Genomic DNA, 12747 nt, shown 5'->3' with positions numbered 1-12747 from the left:
ATTCTTCCTTTTGCTGGGAAACATTTTGGGAAGGTGGCCTGGTTGATAAGTGCACAAATCGAGCGTGTGGAAGCCATAGGCTAGCGGAAGAAAACTAGAGAGCAGCACAAGTCCACGTCAGCTTCTTCCCCAAACAGCCTCCGCCCGGAGCATCTCCCACGCCCCTCCGCAGGCCGCCCTCCTGCTCACTCGGTGCGCGTGCCCAGCATCCGGAGAGGTGTCCCTCCCGCCACCCGCCGCCCGCCTACATTAACCCTCAGGCCCCGCCCCTTTTCCTGGGTCAAGGCGGAGCTTCAAGCGTCGCCCCTGGTGATTGGACCTTGAGGTTCGGACCCCGCGCCTCCCGCTTCGCTCCGCCCTCCACGCCGCAGAGACGCCGAGCTCAGACCCAGGCGAGCGCGAGCCAGGGCGCACGTCAGCGCGCGCCGGGAGCCCAGCGAGCAGACCCCGCCCCTTCCCCTGCTTCGCTCCGCCCCCGGTCTCTCGGCTCAAGCTCGGCTCCCGGGCTCTCGCTCCGCAGCTGGGCATCCGCGCTTTGCGGCCATGGAGATTCCTGGGAGTCTGTGCAAGAAAGTCAAGCTGAGCAACAACGCGCAGAACTGGGTGAGTGGAGGCCGCGGGCGGGAGCGCGGGGAGCGGGGGCGGCTGTGGGAGCCGCGGGCTGCCAGTGCATCCTGTGGGAGCCAGGGGCGGGGACCCGGGCCGCGGCGGCCCGCGGAGGCTAGCCCGGGCCAGGCTGGCGAGGCCAGGGCTGCGGCGGAGACGGAGTAAGGCGCCTCTGCATGATCCTCGTTTTCTCGGCTCTGTCCGTGGGCTTGGGCCGTCTTGGGTCGGTGTCCACGTCTCTGCATCTCTGAGTTGCAGTGTGCTGGGAGCATACCCAACAATGTGGCCATTCATGCATCGGGACTGCACGGAACTGAGGTTCTTTGTGTCTCTGTTTTAAATCGGAATGCCTGACACAGACATACTTTTAAAGACTCGATTCCCGGTGACAGTTAGGTGTGGGAAGATTAATGGGTTCTAACATGGAGCAGCGAGTGCCTGTTGGCCTTATTGACCAAGTACTGTACCCTCAGAAGGTTGTTTTCTTCTGTAGTTATTCATTGGTGGCAGCAGCTAAGATGGTAAGCGCGAAGGTGGAGACCGTCCAACTTTGGAGGCTGCTAAGGGACTGGTTTTAGGTTTAGATGGAAATTTTTATTCCACAGCTAACAGGATGACGGTTTAAATGCAGTCTTGCAAATCATCACTTGCCCTTGGCAAATTGGAGGAAGAAAAACGCTGTTTCAGGCGAATGTACTTTTGAAGTCGTTAATTTCCCCTGTCTGCTGTCGGCATCAAGAATTCTTACTGTCTCTCTTCATTCTTTTCCTTAACTTCTTAGAATGCGAGGAGGGACGGGAGATAAAGGGAGATGAGGGTACTGGAAGGAGACCCGGACTTCTGGCATGGGCTCCAGTCCCAGCCTTGCCTTTTGTAAGCTGGCCGATCTTGAGCACAGTCACTCCGCTTTGAATCTCGGATGGCTGAGGGTGTGACAGTGTGACCTTTCCAGGATTATTCTCATGAGTAGAGAAGATAATGAACTTGAAAGGACAATGAAACCTTTCAACAGGTATTTTATGGGCAGAGAAATAAGTTGATTAAATCGGAGTATTTAAAAATGATTTCAGTGACAATGTCTACAAGTCATTTATTTACTTAAAATTTATGTTATTATTTATGTATCTGAGCGTTTTGCCTGCCTGTATGTACATGCACCATGTGTGTGCCTGGTGTCCAGTGAGGTCAGAAGGGGGTGTCGGATCCCCTCAGACTGGAGTTACAGATGGTTGTGAGCCACCATGTGGGTGCTGGGAATTGGGCACAGATCCTCAGCAAGTACAAGTCCTCTTAACCACTGAGCCAATTCTCCAGCCCCAAGTCATTTATATATATTACTCTGTTTGCTAAATGAGTTTGTATTTTATGTAGCGATCCATGCTTGACATGGATATATATATATATATATTAAAAGAAAAACCACGTGGGGCTTAGTGCAGTTGCCCAGGGCAACTGATTGTCACCATTTATCCCCTGATAGGTTTTCATGGACCACAGTGAGAGGCCCAAGACAAGAGTTTTATTGCAGGATTAGAAGGGATGTTACTTTGGCCCCAGGTGATTTTATAAGTTAATGGAGGACCTCATATTTCTGAGGTGGGTGGGAGCCATTACTTCCCTGAGTGGAGACTTGCTTGACTCCTGCAGGGAGTTTTTGTTGGGGAGCAGAGATAACGCTGGGGTGGAGCAGGTCGGTGTCCTGTTAATGTTTAGCTACAGAGTTATGATTTTCTAGGAGATTTTGAATGGAGCTAGAATTGTTACCTTTCTGAACTTCGTCTTTCCTCTCTGTAAACGGATAGCCTCCTCCAGCACACTTAAATCAATGGCTGGATGCGTGTGTAAAGAAGCTGTACGTTGTTAATGCTCCCTTTATGTAAAAATTGATAATCCAGGAAGACTGCTTTACAGGAGAAATGCAGGCACTGGCTGCGTTGTAGTGACAAGGATGCCTGACACAGGTGTTTTGTCACTGGTTGATCCAGTGTGAGCGGATGAACGGCAGGCTGGAAGGAGCAAAGAAAGGCCGGGGAAGACCAGACCAGACTGAGAGATGGAAAGGAGAGAAATGGTCAAAGGAGGTCCCAGAGCTTTGATCTGAGACAGTTGAAATGTTGTATCTAAGTTAACTTTTGAGTTTTTGTGGTATTTTGGGTGGGATGTAAAAACAAGGACCTTGATTGAGTATGATGGTGAACATCTGCTACCCCAGAGCTCAAGTTCAGCACACTTAGCATCTCCGTTTTATTAATGTAGAAATTGAGATGCTGAGTTATTAGGGTGTCAGTTGGGATTTTAAGCCTGTATTTGAAGGACAGCCTTAGTTGAAATATTTTGTAGAGTAATTCCAAGAGAAATCAAACCACCTGTGAAACAACAAAAAATTAAAGACCGTGTTAAAATAAGTGAAAAATATAAAATGAGTGTCAATATATTTTCTTTAGCCTAATATAGCCCAACTATTTTCGTTGAATATATTTTTCAATATATATACATTAGTGCTGTTTGTAATCAGTGTAAAATTGCTGATGTTTTGCCTTCTTTGTACCTAGGATCTGAAGGGTGTTTTGATTTATCACACATCTTAGTTCAGTATAGGCATTTTGCACCTGCTCTCTGGGCCCTGTGCACACTGTTCTTACAGGCGTTGAGTTAGGTTAGGCTAGAAATAGAGACCTACTGGCTAACTTGAGTAGGACATAGAAAAGATGCAAATTAACGTGTTGAGAGTAGATTCTAGTCTTCTGCGAGGGATGGGTAAAAGAAGTGGGTTCATGGAAGACGATGAGTAAGAGATAGGAAAAGTAGTTCCGTGATCCCAGGAAGTGCATTGTTAGATGTCACCAGCTACCCACAGGTGTAGGGAAGAGCAGTCAAGAGTCTGGTTTCCACAGGAACCCCCGTCTGTGTCAGTCTGAAGGGTATCGGTCTTAACTGCGTCATTCTTTCTCACATGGGGTCACTTTCCGTCTGCCCTTTGTAATGTGTCACTTGAGGTCGCTCATTTGAGACTCAGGTGTCCCCCACCCTTGGGGTCATGCAGCTGAATGCCCTGCTCGGGTTCTCTGATGGGCTGGGCTGTCCAAAGCAGCGCTCTAGTTAGTGTTCTTCTCAGAGACAAGTCTGCAACCCAGCGTGAGATTCTGAAGCCTAGATCGTCTCATTCCGGGTTTGCTGTTTTCTTCCCCTACCTCTCCCCATACCTCTGTAGCTCAGCACAACTTCCTCTTTACACCTCACATCCTTAGGATTTTGTATTTCCTCCTGTCTGGGCTGTCTACAACCCTTTAGCCAAGACTGGGATCTTCAGCGCCTTGGGCTATTCTGCCTTAAGTGTGTTGACTCCCGGGCCTCTTACAGACACTTGCTCCTGGGTTGAGTCGCTTGTCGAGCCCTTCATGTGGCACTGCTTCCCTGTCTGTGTAGACATATTTCGTTAGAGATGCTTCATAGCTGCTGAGCTCTTACATGGCAGGAAGGGCAGAGGGGTAGAGTGTGGAGAAACCCGGGTGCTTGTGAGACTATAAATCCCTAGTCTGTTTAAGGGAATGAACGGCATATGTGGTAGGATTCAGGTTGCGGTTCTGTCCTCTAACCATCGGCGAGATTGTGGGCACATTTCCTTAACCCCCTGTGCATCAGCATCCTCATCTCTAGTAAGGGTCACTAAAGAGCCATCACCGTCAGGCTGAATTATGCATTTGCAAGGTTTAGTTAGTTAAAGTTAAGGCTCTGTGGTTCCCGACACATGAGTACTATTCTTGCGGTTACTTTTTAATTAATTAATCAGATGTTTAACACCTGCTTTGTATATGCACGCCTGGGTGGGCAGAGGAAGGGGTGCTGGGAGGAATTCTGCTCTGGTGGATTTTACCTTCTACTAGGGAGACAAACAGCCAAATAAATGACTGAGATAATTCCTCCTCTCACCAGCTTTATATCTGACAGTCTGTTCTCCTTTAGTAGAAGGCTTGCGGCCCAGTCTGCAGTTGGGGGAAGGCTAAGATGATACAGAGTGACTCAGGCTGAGGTAGGATATGTAGAACCTCGTCCTCCATCAAGACTGGGAGAGATACTGGTCGTCTTACCCTCCAAGTCTGGGAGCGGATGCTCCAGGAATGACCAGACGATAGGGAAAGCTCAGATGCTACCAAGGAACATACTTTTAGTGCTGACTAATGGGCTTTGCATAAATATCCTCCAAAGGATATTTACTCATGGGGTAAAGCCTGGTTACCAGCCGTGTGCTGTTGGTAGGTGGTAGAACCTTTAAAAGGTTCTGGTGGGAGGAAGTCTGGTCTTTGGGGACATTCATGAAGGGGCGGTTGGACGCCCGCCTGCTGTCTGTTATTTCTCAGCTGCTGTGTGGTGAGCATCTTGTTCCTCATGTCCTCACAGTTGCAAGATTTTGCCTTACAACAGTCCCCAAGGCAGCTGGGGACCATGGCCTGAAACTCCCCAGTCTGAGTCTGTCTTGCTGTTTTGTTATTGTAATGGGAAACTGATTAATGTAAAGCCTAGAAGGGTCTTTGTTGTCTAGTATGGTAGCCACTGGCCACAAGTAGCAACTTCATTGTTAAATAAAATAAACTCGGTGCCTTATTTGCACTAACCACATTTTTTTTTTTTTTTTGATTTTTCGAGACAGGGTTTTTCCGTAGCTTTTGGTTCCTGTCCTGGAACTAGCTCTTGTAGACCAGGCGGGCCTCGAACTCACAGAGATCCGCCTGCCTCTGCCTCCCGAGTGCTGGGATTAAAGGCGTGTGCCACCACTGCCCGGCACTAACCACATATTTTAAGAGATTGTTACACTTCATGCTTTCCTGCCTGATTCATTTTCAATGTAGCAGGCAAGAAATTGCCAGGGTATATCCTTTTTAGTGATTAAATAAGATAGTCCCTTGTGTCTCTTGTATTTTCTCTCATCTGTAACTTCAGCAGTCTATAGGATACAGTTGAGCTCAGTTTAGTAAGAAAAAACAGGAAATACTTCATAGGAACAAAACAAACTAAAACATGTTAGACGCAGGCTTCTTCTTGTTTTGGAGCTCAGTGACCTGGAAACATCCCCAAACAAAATGATCAAGTCGAACAGGTTTGGTGAATAGAAGCCGGTTACCTTGTAGAACACTTCATCCATACCCAGCAGACACCTAGCTTCCTTCTGTGCAGGGAGGTGGGAGCGCACTCTGGAGAGGTTCTCTGCTTTTCCCAAGAGGCAGCGTCTGTGTCTGGAACCCTTTCAGGCTTGAGATGCAGAGCTGCCAAGCTTTGTTTCCTTACGAAATGGGTCCAGTTTCCCACAGTAGAGGTTTCCTTAATTGTTCAATCTGTGTAGTATAATTTTATTGGAAATACATGCACCAATGGTGTTAGTGGAAGAAGGGTGTAGCTTTTGTGCTTCTTCAGAGAACTGTCAGGTTATCACTTTGTTCTCTGAAGGTTTCATCCCTCAGGGCAGTGAGTCATAAAAGTCAGTTGGGCAGGAGAAGCCTTTCCTGCACAGGATGGTGAAAGGGAAAGTGGGAAGACAGCCCTACCTCAGGCACTTCCTCACAGCGGAACATCTGGAGCTAAGACCACCTGGCAACTGGTTCCTTAGAAACAGCTTGGCTGTTTGAGAGAGCTCAGTTCTCTTCCCGAGGATCCAGGTTTGGTTCCCAGCGCCCATGTTGGGTGTTTCAGAGCTGCCTGCATCTCTAGCTCCAGGGAATCTAATCTAATCTCCAGCCCTCTTCTTGTTTCTTTAGGTACCAGCACACACAGGGAATATACACATAGATACATTCACATATATACGCATAAAAACAAAAGTCCAGGAGCGGTGGCTTAGATCTAACGTCTCAGAGTTTGGGAGGTGGAGGCAGGAGTGTCAGGAGTTGAAGGTCATCCTTGGTTATCTGGTGAGTCCAGAGCCAGCCTGGTGTACATCCCCTGTCTCAAAAAGATAAAAAAATATTGTTATTGGTGGACATTGGCAAGATAGCAGGAGTTCCAAGTGCTTGTTTTATGGTAAAATATTAACAACATTGTACACAAATTACCTTCAAAAGCCACGGAAGCCAGGTGAGGTATCATAGCATGTGGGCACATCGCAGAAATAAGAACAGATAAATCCATGAGGCGTAAACCATACATCACTGTCTCCTGATTCAGGTAGCACAGCTTGGAGAGAAACACCATCTGCTTGGGGCAAGAAGGAGTGAATGCCTGATTTAGCCTTAGATTAGCCCTGAACTCAGGCTGGTAAAATCCAGCGCTGGTTAAGTTCCAGCAGTTGCAGCTGCAGTCTCCAGGTTGGTACCCATAAGTGACTTCCAAGCCTGCCCTGGCACCATATAGGATTCTGCAGCCTAGATTCCAACCTTGCCACATTGTTAGACTAACCTCAGCAGCTTTTGTTAATATGTATGCACCAAGCTTTGGGGCTCACAGTCTCAGAAAGGCTAATGGGCTTAAAGAGGCAGACAGGTCTTGATAGAACAATAGTGGGTGATTTCAGTACCCCACTCTCATTTCTAGATAGGTATTTCTGATGACTAGTGAAGAAGATATAAACAACCTTAGCAGCTCCTTAACAACCTAAGGTTAAAGCAGTGGTAAGAAACCTCCCAGCAAAGACTAGGTCTAGGTGGAGTTACTGCTGAATCTTTAAAGATGAATCTTTAAAGAGCTGACCAGTGTTCTACAAAGTGTTCCATTGAAAAAAAAAATGGGGCACCACCACACTCTCTCAGTGACTCCTGTCACCCTAAATCCAAGATCAGAAACAACATAACCAAGAAAGAAAATTGTAGACCAGTTTGTCTGATAAACAGATGAAAAAAATTCTCAATGAAATTCTTACCAAATGCAATCAAAGGCTTTATGAAGATATTCAAATACTATGACCAGGTTGTTTTTGCTTTAGAAATATGTCGTTCTTTACAAAACAGGAGGTGCAACAAACACAGAGACTTCAGAACCTAGAACACCTGATCCTCTCAATCAGTACAGAAAAGGCCATTGTCACTAGTCACCAAGCTCAGCATCCGTTCATTATAAATGACCTCAGATTAGGAATGGAGGTTTATAAAGGCAGTATATAATAGACCTGTAACCAGCATTCTACTAGGTGGAGAAAAGTTGAGAGCATTTCCTGTAAAACTCTGGAATGAGACAAAGGTGCCCATGCTCTCCAGTCTTACACATTTCCCTTGAAACCTTATTAGAGCAGCAAGCCAAAGAAAGTAAATCAAAGGGATAGCAAAGACATCAAATTATTCTTATTGCAGACCACACAATCCTACAAAGACCCCAAAGACTCCTTCAGAAAACAAAGACAAGTAAGTATTTTCAGCAAAGTAACAGCATACAAAATCAACATTAAAGCAGCAACATCTTTTCTACATAACAGTAATGAACTTGCAGCTGGGCGTGTTGGCACACACCTTTAGTCCCAGCCCTTGGAAAGCAGAGGCAGACCAAGCTCCGCATTTGAGGCCACCCTGTCTACAAAGTGAGTTCCAGGACAGCCAGAGATACACAGAGAACTCTAGGAACTAAAGGAAATTGAGGAATTGGAGTGGGGAGAACCCCATTCACCATAGTGTCCCAAAACAAAACAACTGTAGGAGTAAAGCTGACTAAGGTGGTGAAAGTCCTCAACAGTGAAACTTCAGAACGAAACTGAAGAGGATGCCGGAACGTGGAAATACCTCCCCTGAAGGCGAAGGCGTAATGCCACTCTGTTGTAATAGGAGCAGCAGGCTGAGTCCCGCCACCCAGCTAGCTTTACCCGAAATAATTACACGGAAACTGTATTCTTTTAAACACTGCCTGGCCCATTAGTTCTAGCCTCTTATTGGCTAGCTCTTACATATTAATCTAACCCATTTCTAATATCCCTGTAACACCACGAGGTGTCTTACCAGGGAAGATCTTAACCTGCGTCTGTCTGGAGTGGGAGAATCATGGCGACTCACTGACTCAGCTTCTTTCTCCCAGCATTCTGTCCTGTTTTCTCCACCCACCTAAGGGTTGGCCTATCAAATGGGCCTAGGCAGTTTCTTTATTAATTAACCAATGAAAGCAACAGATTAGAAAGAAATCACTCCCACATCACTCCCCTGCTCATGGCTAGACCGGATTAGTATGTGAAGATGCTGTATCAGTGAGAGCAGTGTATGGAGTTAGTACAGTCCTTATCACAATCTCAGCAAACTTCCCCGAAGTAGAGAGAGTGGTCCTGAAGTGCACAGGGAAGCACCGAGGGCCCAGAACTAGCTAACGTCGTACTCAGAGCAAAGAGTTGTGCTGGAGGTGTTCCAGTGCCCGAGCTTGGATTGTATTACAGAGCCGGAGTAACAGTGTATCTCCTGACACAAGAGCAGATCTGTGGACCTGTGGGAGAGAGTCGGAGACCCAGAGATAAACTCAGGCACAGCACAACTGAAAACTATACATTAGAGAAAACAATAACCTCTGACAGTTGTTTCCACATGAATGTAGATCCTTCTCTGACCCCTCACAAAAGCAAATTCGGAACAGATTCGAGGTCTTCATAGAAGACCCAGAGCTTGGGAGCTGCTAGAGGGAACTTAGACAGAGCATTCTGAGATAAAGTACAAGCGTTTCTTGAACACGAGTGGCGCAGGAAATGATCGTAAGAATTGACAGTCTGGGTGATATTAATAATATTCTGTGGGCTGTCGAGATGGCTCCTGGTTGAAGGAACTTGGTGCCAAGCCTGATGACCTGAGTTTGATCCCTGGAACCTGCACCCCACTCAAATAAATACATGTAAAATAAGAAGATTTTGCATAGCGAAGGAAACATCCCTGGGGTGAAGAGAACCTACAGAACAACCTTTGCCAGTGGCGCATCAGCCGGGGTGCTGGTGCGCACCTTTAATCCCAGCACTTGAGAGGCAGAGGTAGGCAAATCTCTGCGAATTTGAGACCAACAAAGTCTGTATAGGGAGTTTCAGGACACTCAGGGCTTACACAGTAAGCCCCTGTTTCAAACAGAAGAAACCCAAAGTAACCCCCCCCCCCCCCCCCAAATAACAAAACAAGAAAACAAGCGAGAACAATAATAGCAGGGACTGGGTAAAGAGGAGCCTTTATTCAGCACGAGAGGGAATGGAAATGTGCGTGGCCACTGTGGAACTCAGTGTGGAGGTTCCTCAGCATTCTGAAAGTGGAGCTACCATGTGGCACCACTATCCCACTTGTGATGAAACACCATGACCAAAAGTAACTTGGGGAGGAAAGAGTATCTATGCCATCATTGTAGGATCTTAGAGGCAGGAGCTGATGCAGAGCCATGGAGGAGTGCTGCATACTGCCTTGTTCAGCCTGCTTCCTTTTTTCTTCTTCTTTTTTTTAAAAATTGATTTTACTGAGCTATACGTATTTCTCTGCTTCCCTCCTTTCCTTTTCCCTCCCCTTCATCTCCCTCCCATGGTCCCCATGCTCTCAATTTACTCAGGAGATCTTGTCATTTTTCTACTTCCCATGTAGAGTAGATCCACGTATGTCTCTCTTAGGGTCCTCATTGCTGTCTAGGTTCTCTGGGATTGTGATTTGTAGGCTGGTTTTCTTTGCTTTATGTCTAAGAGCCACTTATGAATGAGTACCTATGATTATTTGTCTTTCTGGGTCTGGGTTACCTCACTCAATATGATGTTTTCTAGCTCCATACATTTGCCTGCAAATTGCAAGATATAATTATTTTTTTCTTCTGTGTAGTAGTAGTCCATTGTGTAAATGTACCACATTTTCCTTCTCCATTCTTTGGTCAAGGGGCATTGAGGTTTAATAAAAAGTGGAATGGCCAATAGCGAGGCAGGATTTTCAGGCCCAGAGGATACTGGGAAGAAGGCAGAGACGCCAAGGCATGCAAAGCAAGCAGCATAGACACCACAGTGATGAGATAATAAAGCCATGAGGCAGAAAGTAAATTAATAGACAAAGGTTAATTTAAGTTATAAGAGCTAGTTAGAAACAAGCCTAAGCTATGCCGAGCTTTCACAATTAATAATAAATCTCCATGTCATTCTTGGGAAGCCTACAGTCCTGACAAAAATGCCTGATTACACTGTATAAGATGCCAAAAGCAAGGAAAAGCTAAAACTGCTAACTTTCATTTTCTTTTACACACTCTTATAATGTTTAGCATTCAGCGTTTTACATTTACATTTGCCAGTCAACTTAATTTTCACAGTAACCCAATGGCAGGGGTCCTCTTACCACTGTAGCTTTATGGAAGGCGTTAAACTTGAGAAAAGCTACTAAATAATCCCCCCAAGACCTCATACCTAGGAGTAGAATCTGGCATCTTCCAGCCCTCATGTTTTTCACACACTTAGTCAATCATTCATTCAATCAGTTATTACTGAGATCCATCTAGTATGTCAAGTAAATAAAGTCTCCACCCTTGGTGAGTTTATATTTAACTGGATAATCAAGCCGATAAAATTGTATTAGATACATCCCATTAAAAAGGAAGCAGAATAGAAGACAAGGGAAAGTATGGGGTGAGGGCTTCCTCCAGCAGAATGATAAAGACAGCTACTCTGATGGAGGGTGTGGGTCTCGCTTACCTGCATGGGAAAAGTCGGTTTTCCCTACAGCACCACCTGAAAACTGTCTTTCCTGGGTTATACGCTCTGGGCACCTCTGTCAAAATTCAGGAGACTGTATGTGGATTTTAATTCTGGACTCGCTCTTCTGCCCCTGTGGCCTCTATGTGTGCCTGGGTTCCTCCAGCCTTATCGTATATTTTGAAGACAAGCAGTGGGCTATCTCCTAAGACAACTTTGGTTATCTGCGACTTTCTGAAGTCCTTTACCAACTTTGTGATTGCTTTTTCTAACTCTGTGGGGAAAGGGGTTAGTGGAATTTTTTTTTATTATTTTTTAGTAATTTCAAGCAAGCATATAGTGTACTTGGAGCACATCCACCCTCCCCTAGTGTCCTCTTCAGCCCTTCACAACTCCCAGCATCCACCTTCATGACATCTTTACACATATGTGCAAATGGTACTTGGCTCTCAAACCTCCACACATGCCCTGGCACCACATCCCCTCAGCATGTTCCCTCCGTTCCCTTTCTTCCTGCAGCTGCCATGGACTTTGCTCTGCTGTTGCCTGGAATCGCCACCCTCCCTTAAGATCTCTTCCTTCTCTCTTAGGATCCCCTTTCTAGTTTGGTAAGCTATAAACACACATATACAAACAAATATGCAGGCTTATTTTACTAAGATAATGCTCCAGTTTCGTCCATTTTTCTATAAGAGTGACATTTTTCTGTATAGCTGCATAAAATCCCATTGATTATATGGACAGTACTTTCTTTATCCATTCATCTGCTGATGAATATCTAGGTTGGTTCCATTTTCTGGCTATTGTGAATAGTGCAACCATACATACAATGCCCAATATCTACGTGGTGTGTTGACTCAGAATCCAAAACTCATAACCAAGAATGGTGTGTCTGTGCCTTCTTCCCAGTATCCTCTGTACCTGAAAATCCTGCCTAGCTATTGGCCATTCTGCTTTTTATTAAACCAGTCAGAACAACAGATCTGCACGGTGTACAAAAAAAATATTTCTCAACAACACAGAGTATTGATTGTATGTTTACAAGAATATGTGTTGACATTTTAAAGGACTTGTGTAAACGAGAATTTTTTTTTCTTTTCTTCTTTTCTAGGGGATGCAGAGAGCAACTAACGTCACTTACCAAGCTCACCATGTCAGCAGGAATAAGCGAGGTCAGGTGGTGGGGACCAGAGGTGGCTTTCGCGGTTGCACGGTTTGGTTGACAGGTATGGTTAAGAGAGAAACGAGTGGGTGCGGTGGTGCATGCCTGGAATCCCAGATCTTGGGGAGTTCATGATCAGCCTGGACTGTGTAACAAGGCTGTGTCAACATGATGGTGGCTTTACCTCAATGGGTGTTGCAGCAGAACAGGGGTGTGGGTACATAGTTGCCAGTGTGCACAAAGGAACCACCAAGGGGGCACATAATGGCAGGAACAGTGAGGTAGGGGTGCCCGTGTAAGCCATGTCCTTCCATGGGAATACTGGCAGTGTTCCCATGAGGTAAAGGGGATGCACTGCTTGGTTTTCCTAGGAAACTGAAGTCCAGTGCCATGA

General features: G+C 45.9%; 1 protein-coding gene across 1 annotated transcript in view; it reads left to right on the top strand.

The window, feature by feature from the left end:
- Positions 1-408: 408 nt before the first annotated feature.
- Papss1 (3'-phosphoadenosine 5'-phosphosulfate synthase 1) overlaps positions 409-12747 on the top strand; it is a 77632-nt gene continuing 65293 nt past the window's right edge. The window contains exons 1-2 of the mRNA XM_041649171.1: positions 409-603; positions 12303-12417. Coding sequence (XP_041505105.1) covers positions 544-603; positions 12303-12417 — 175 coding nt within the window. The 5' untranslated portion in view covers positions 409-543. The remainder of the gene's footprint in view (positions 604-12302; positions 12418-12747) is intronic.

This window comes from Microtus oregoni, unplaced genomic scaffold (assembly GCF_018167655.1).
Source record: "Microtus oregoni isolate MIOR12 unplaced genomic scaffold, Mior012 000000F_ref0000247, whole genome shotgun sequence".
Taxonomy (NCBI): domain Eukaryota; kingdom Metazoa; phylum Chordata; class Mammalia; order Rodentia; family Cricetidae; genus Microtus; species Microtus oregoni.
Note: the sequence above shows the minus strand (reverse complement) of the source record. Positions and strands in the feature narration are given on the sequence as shown.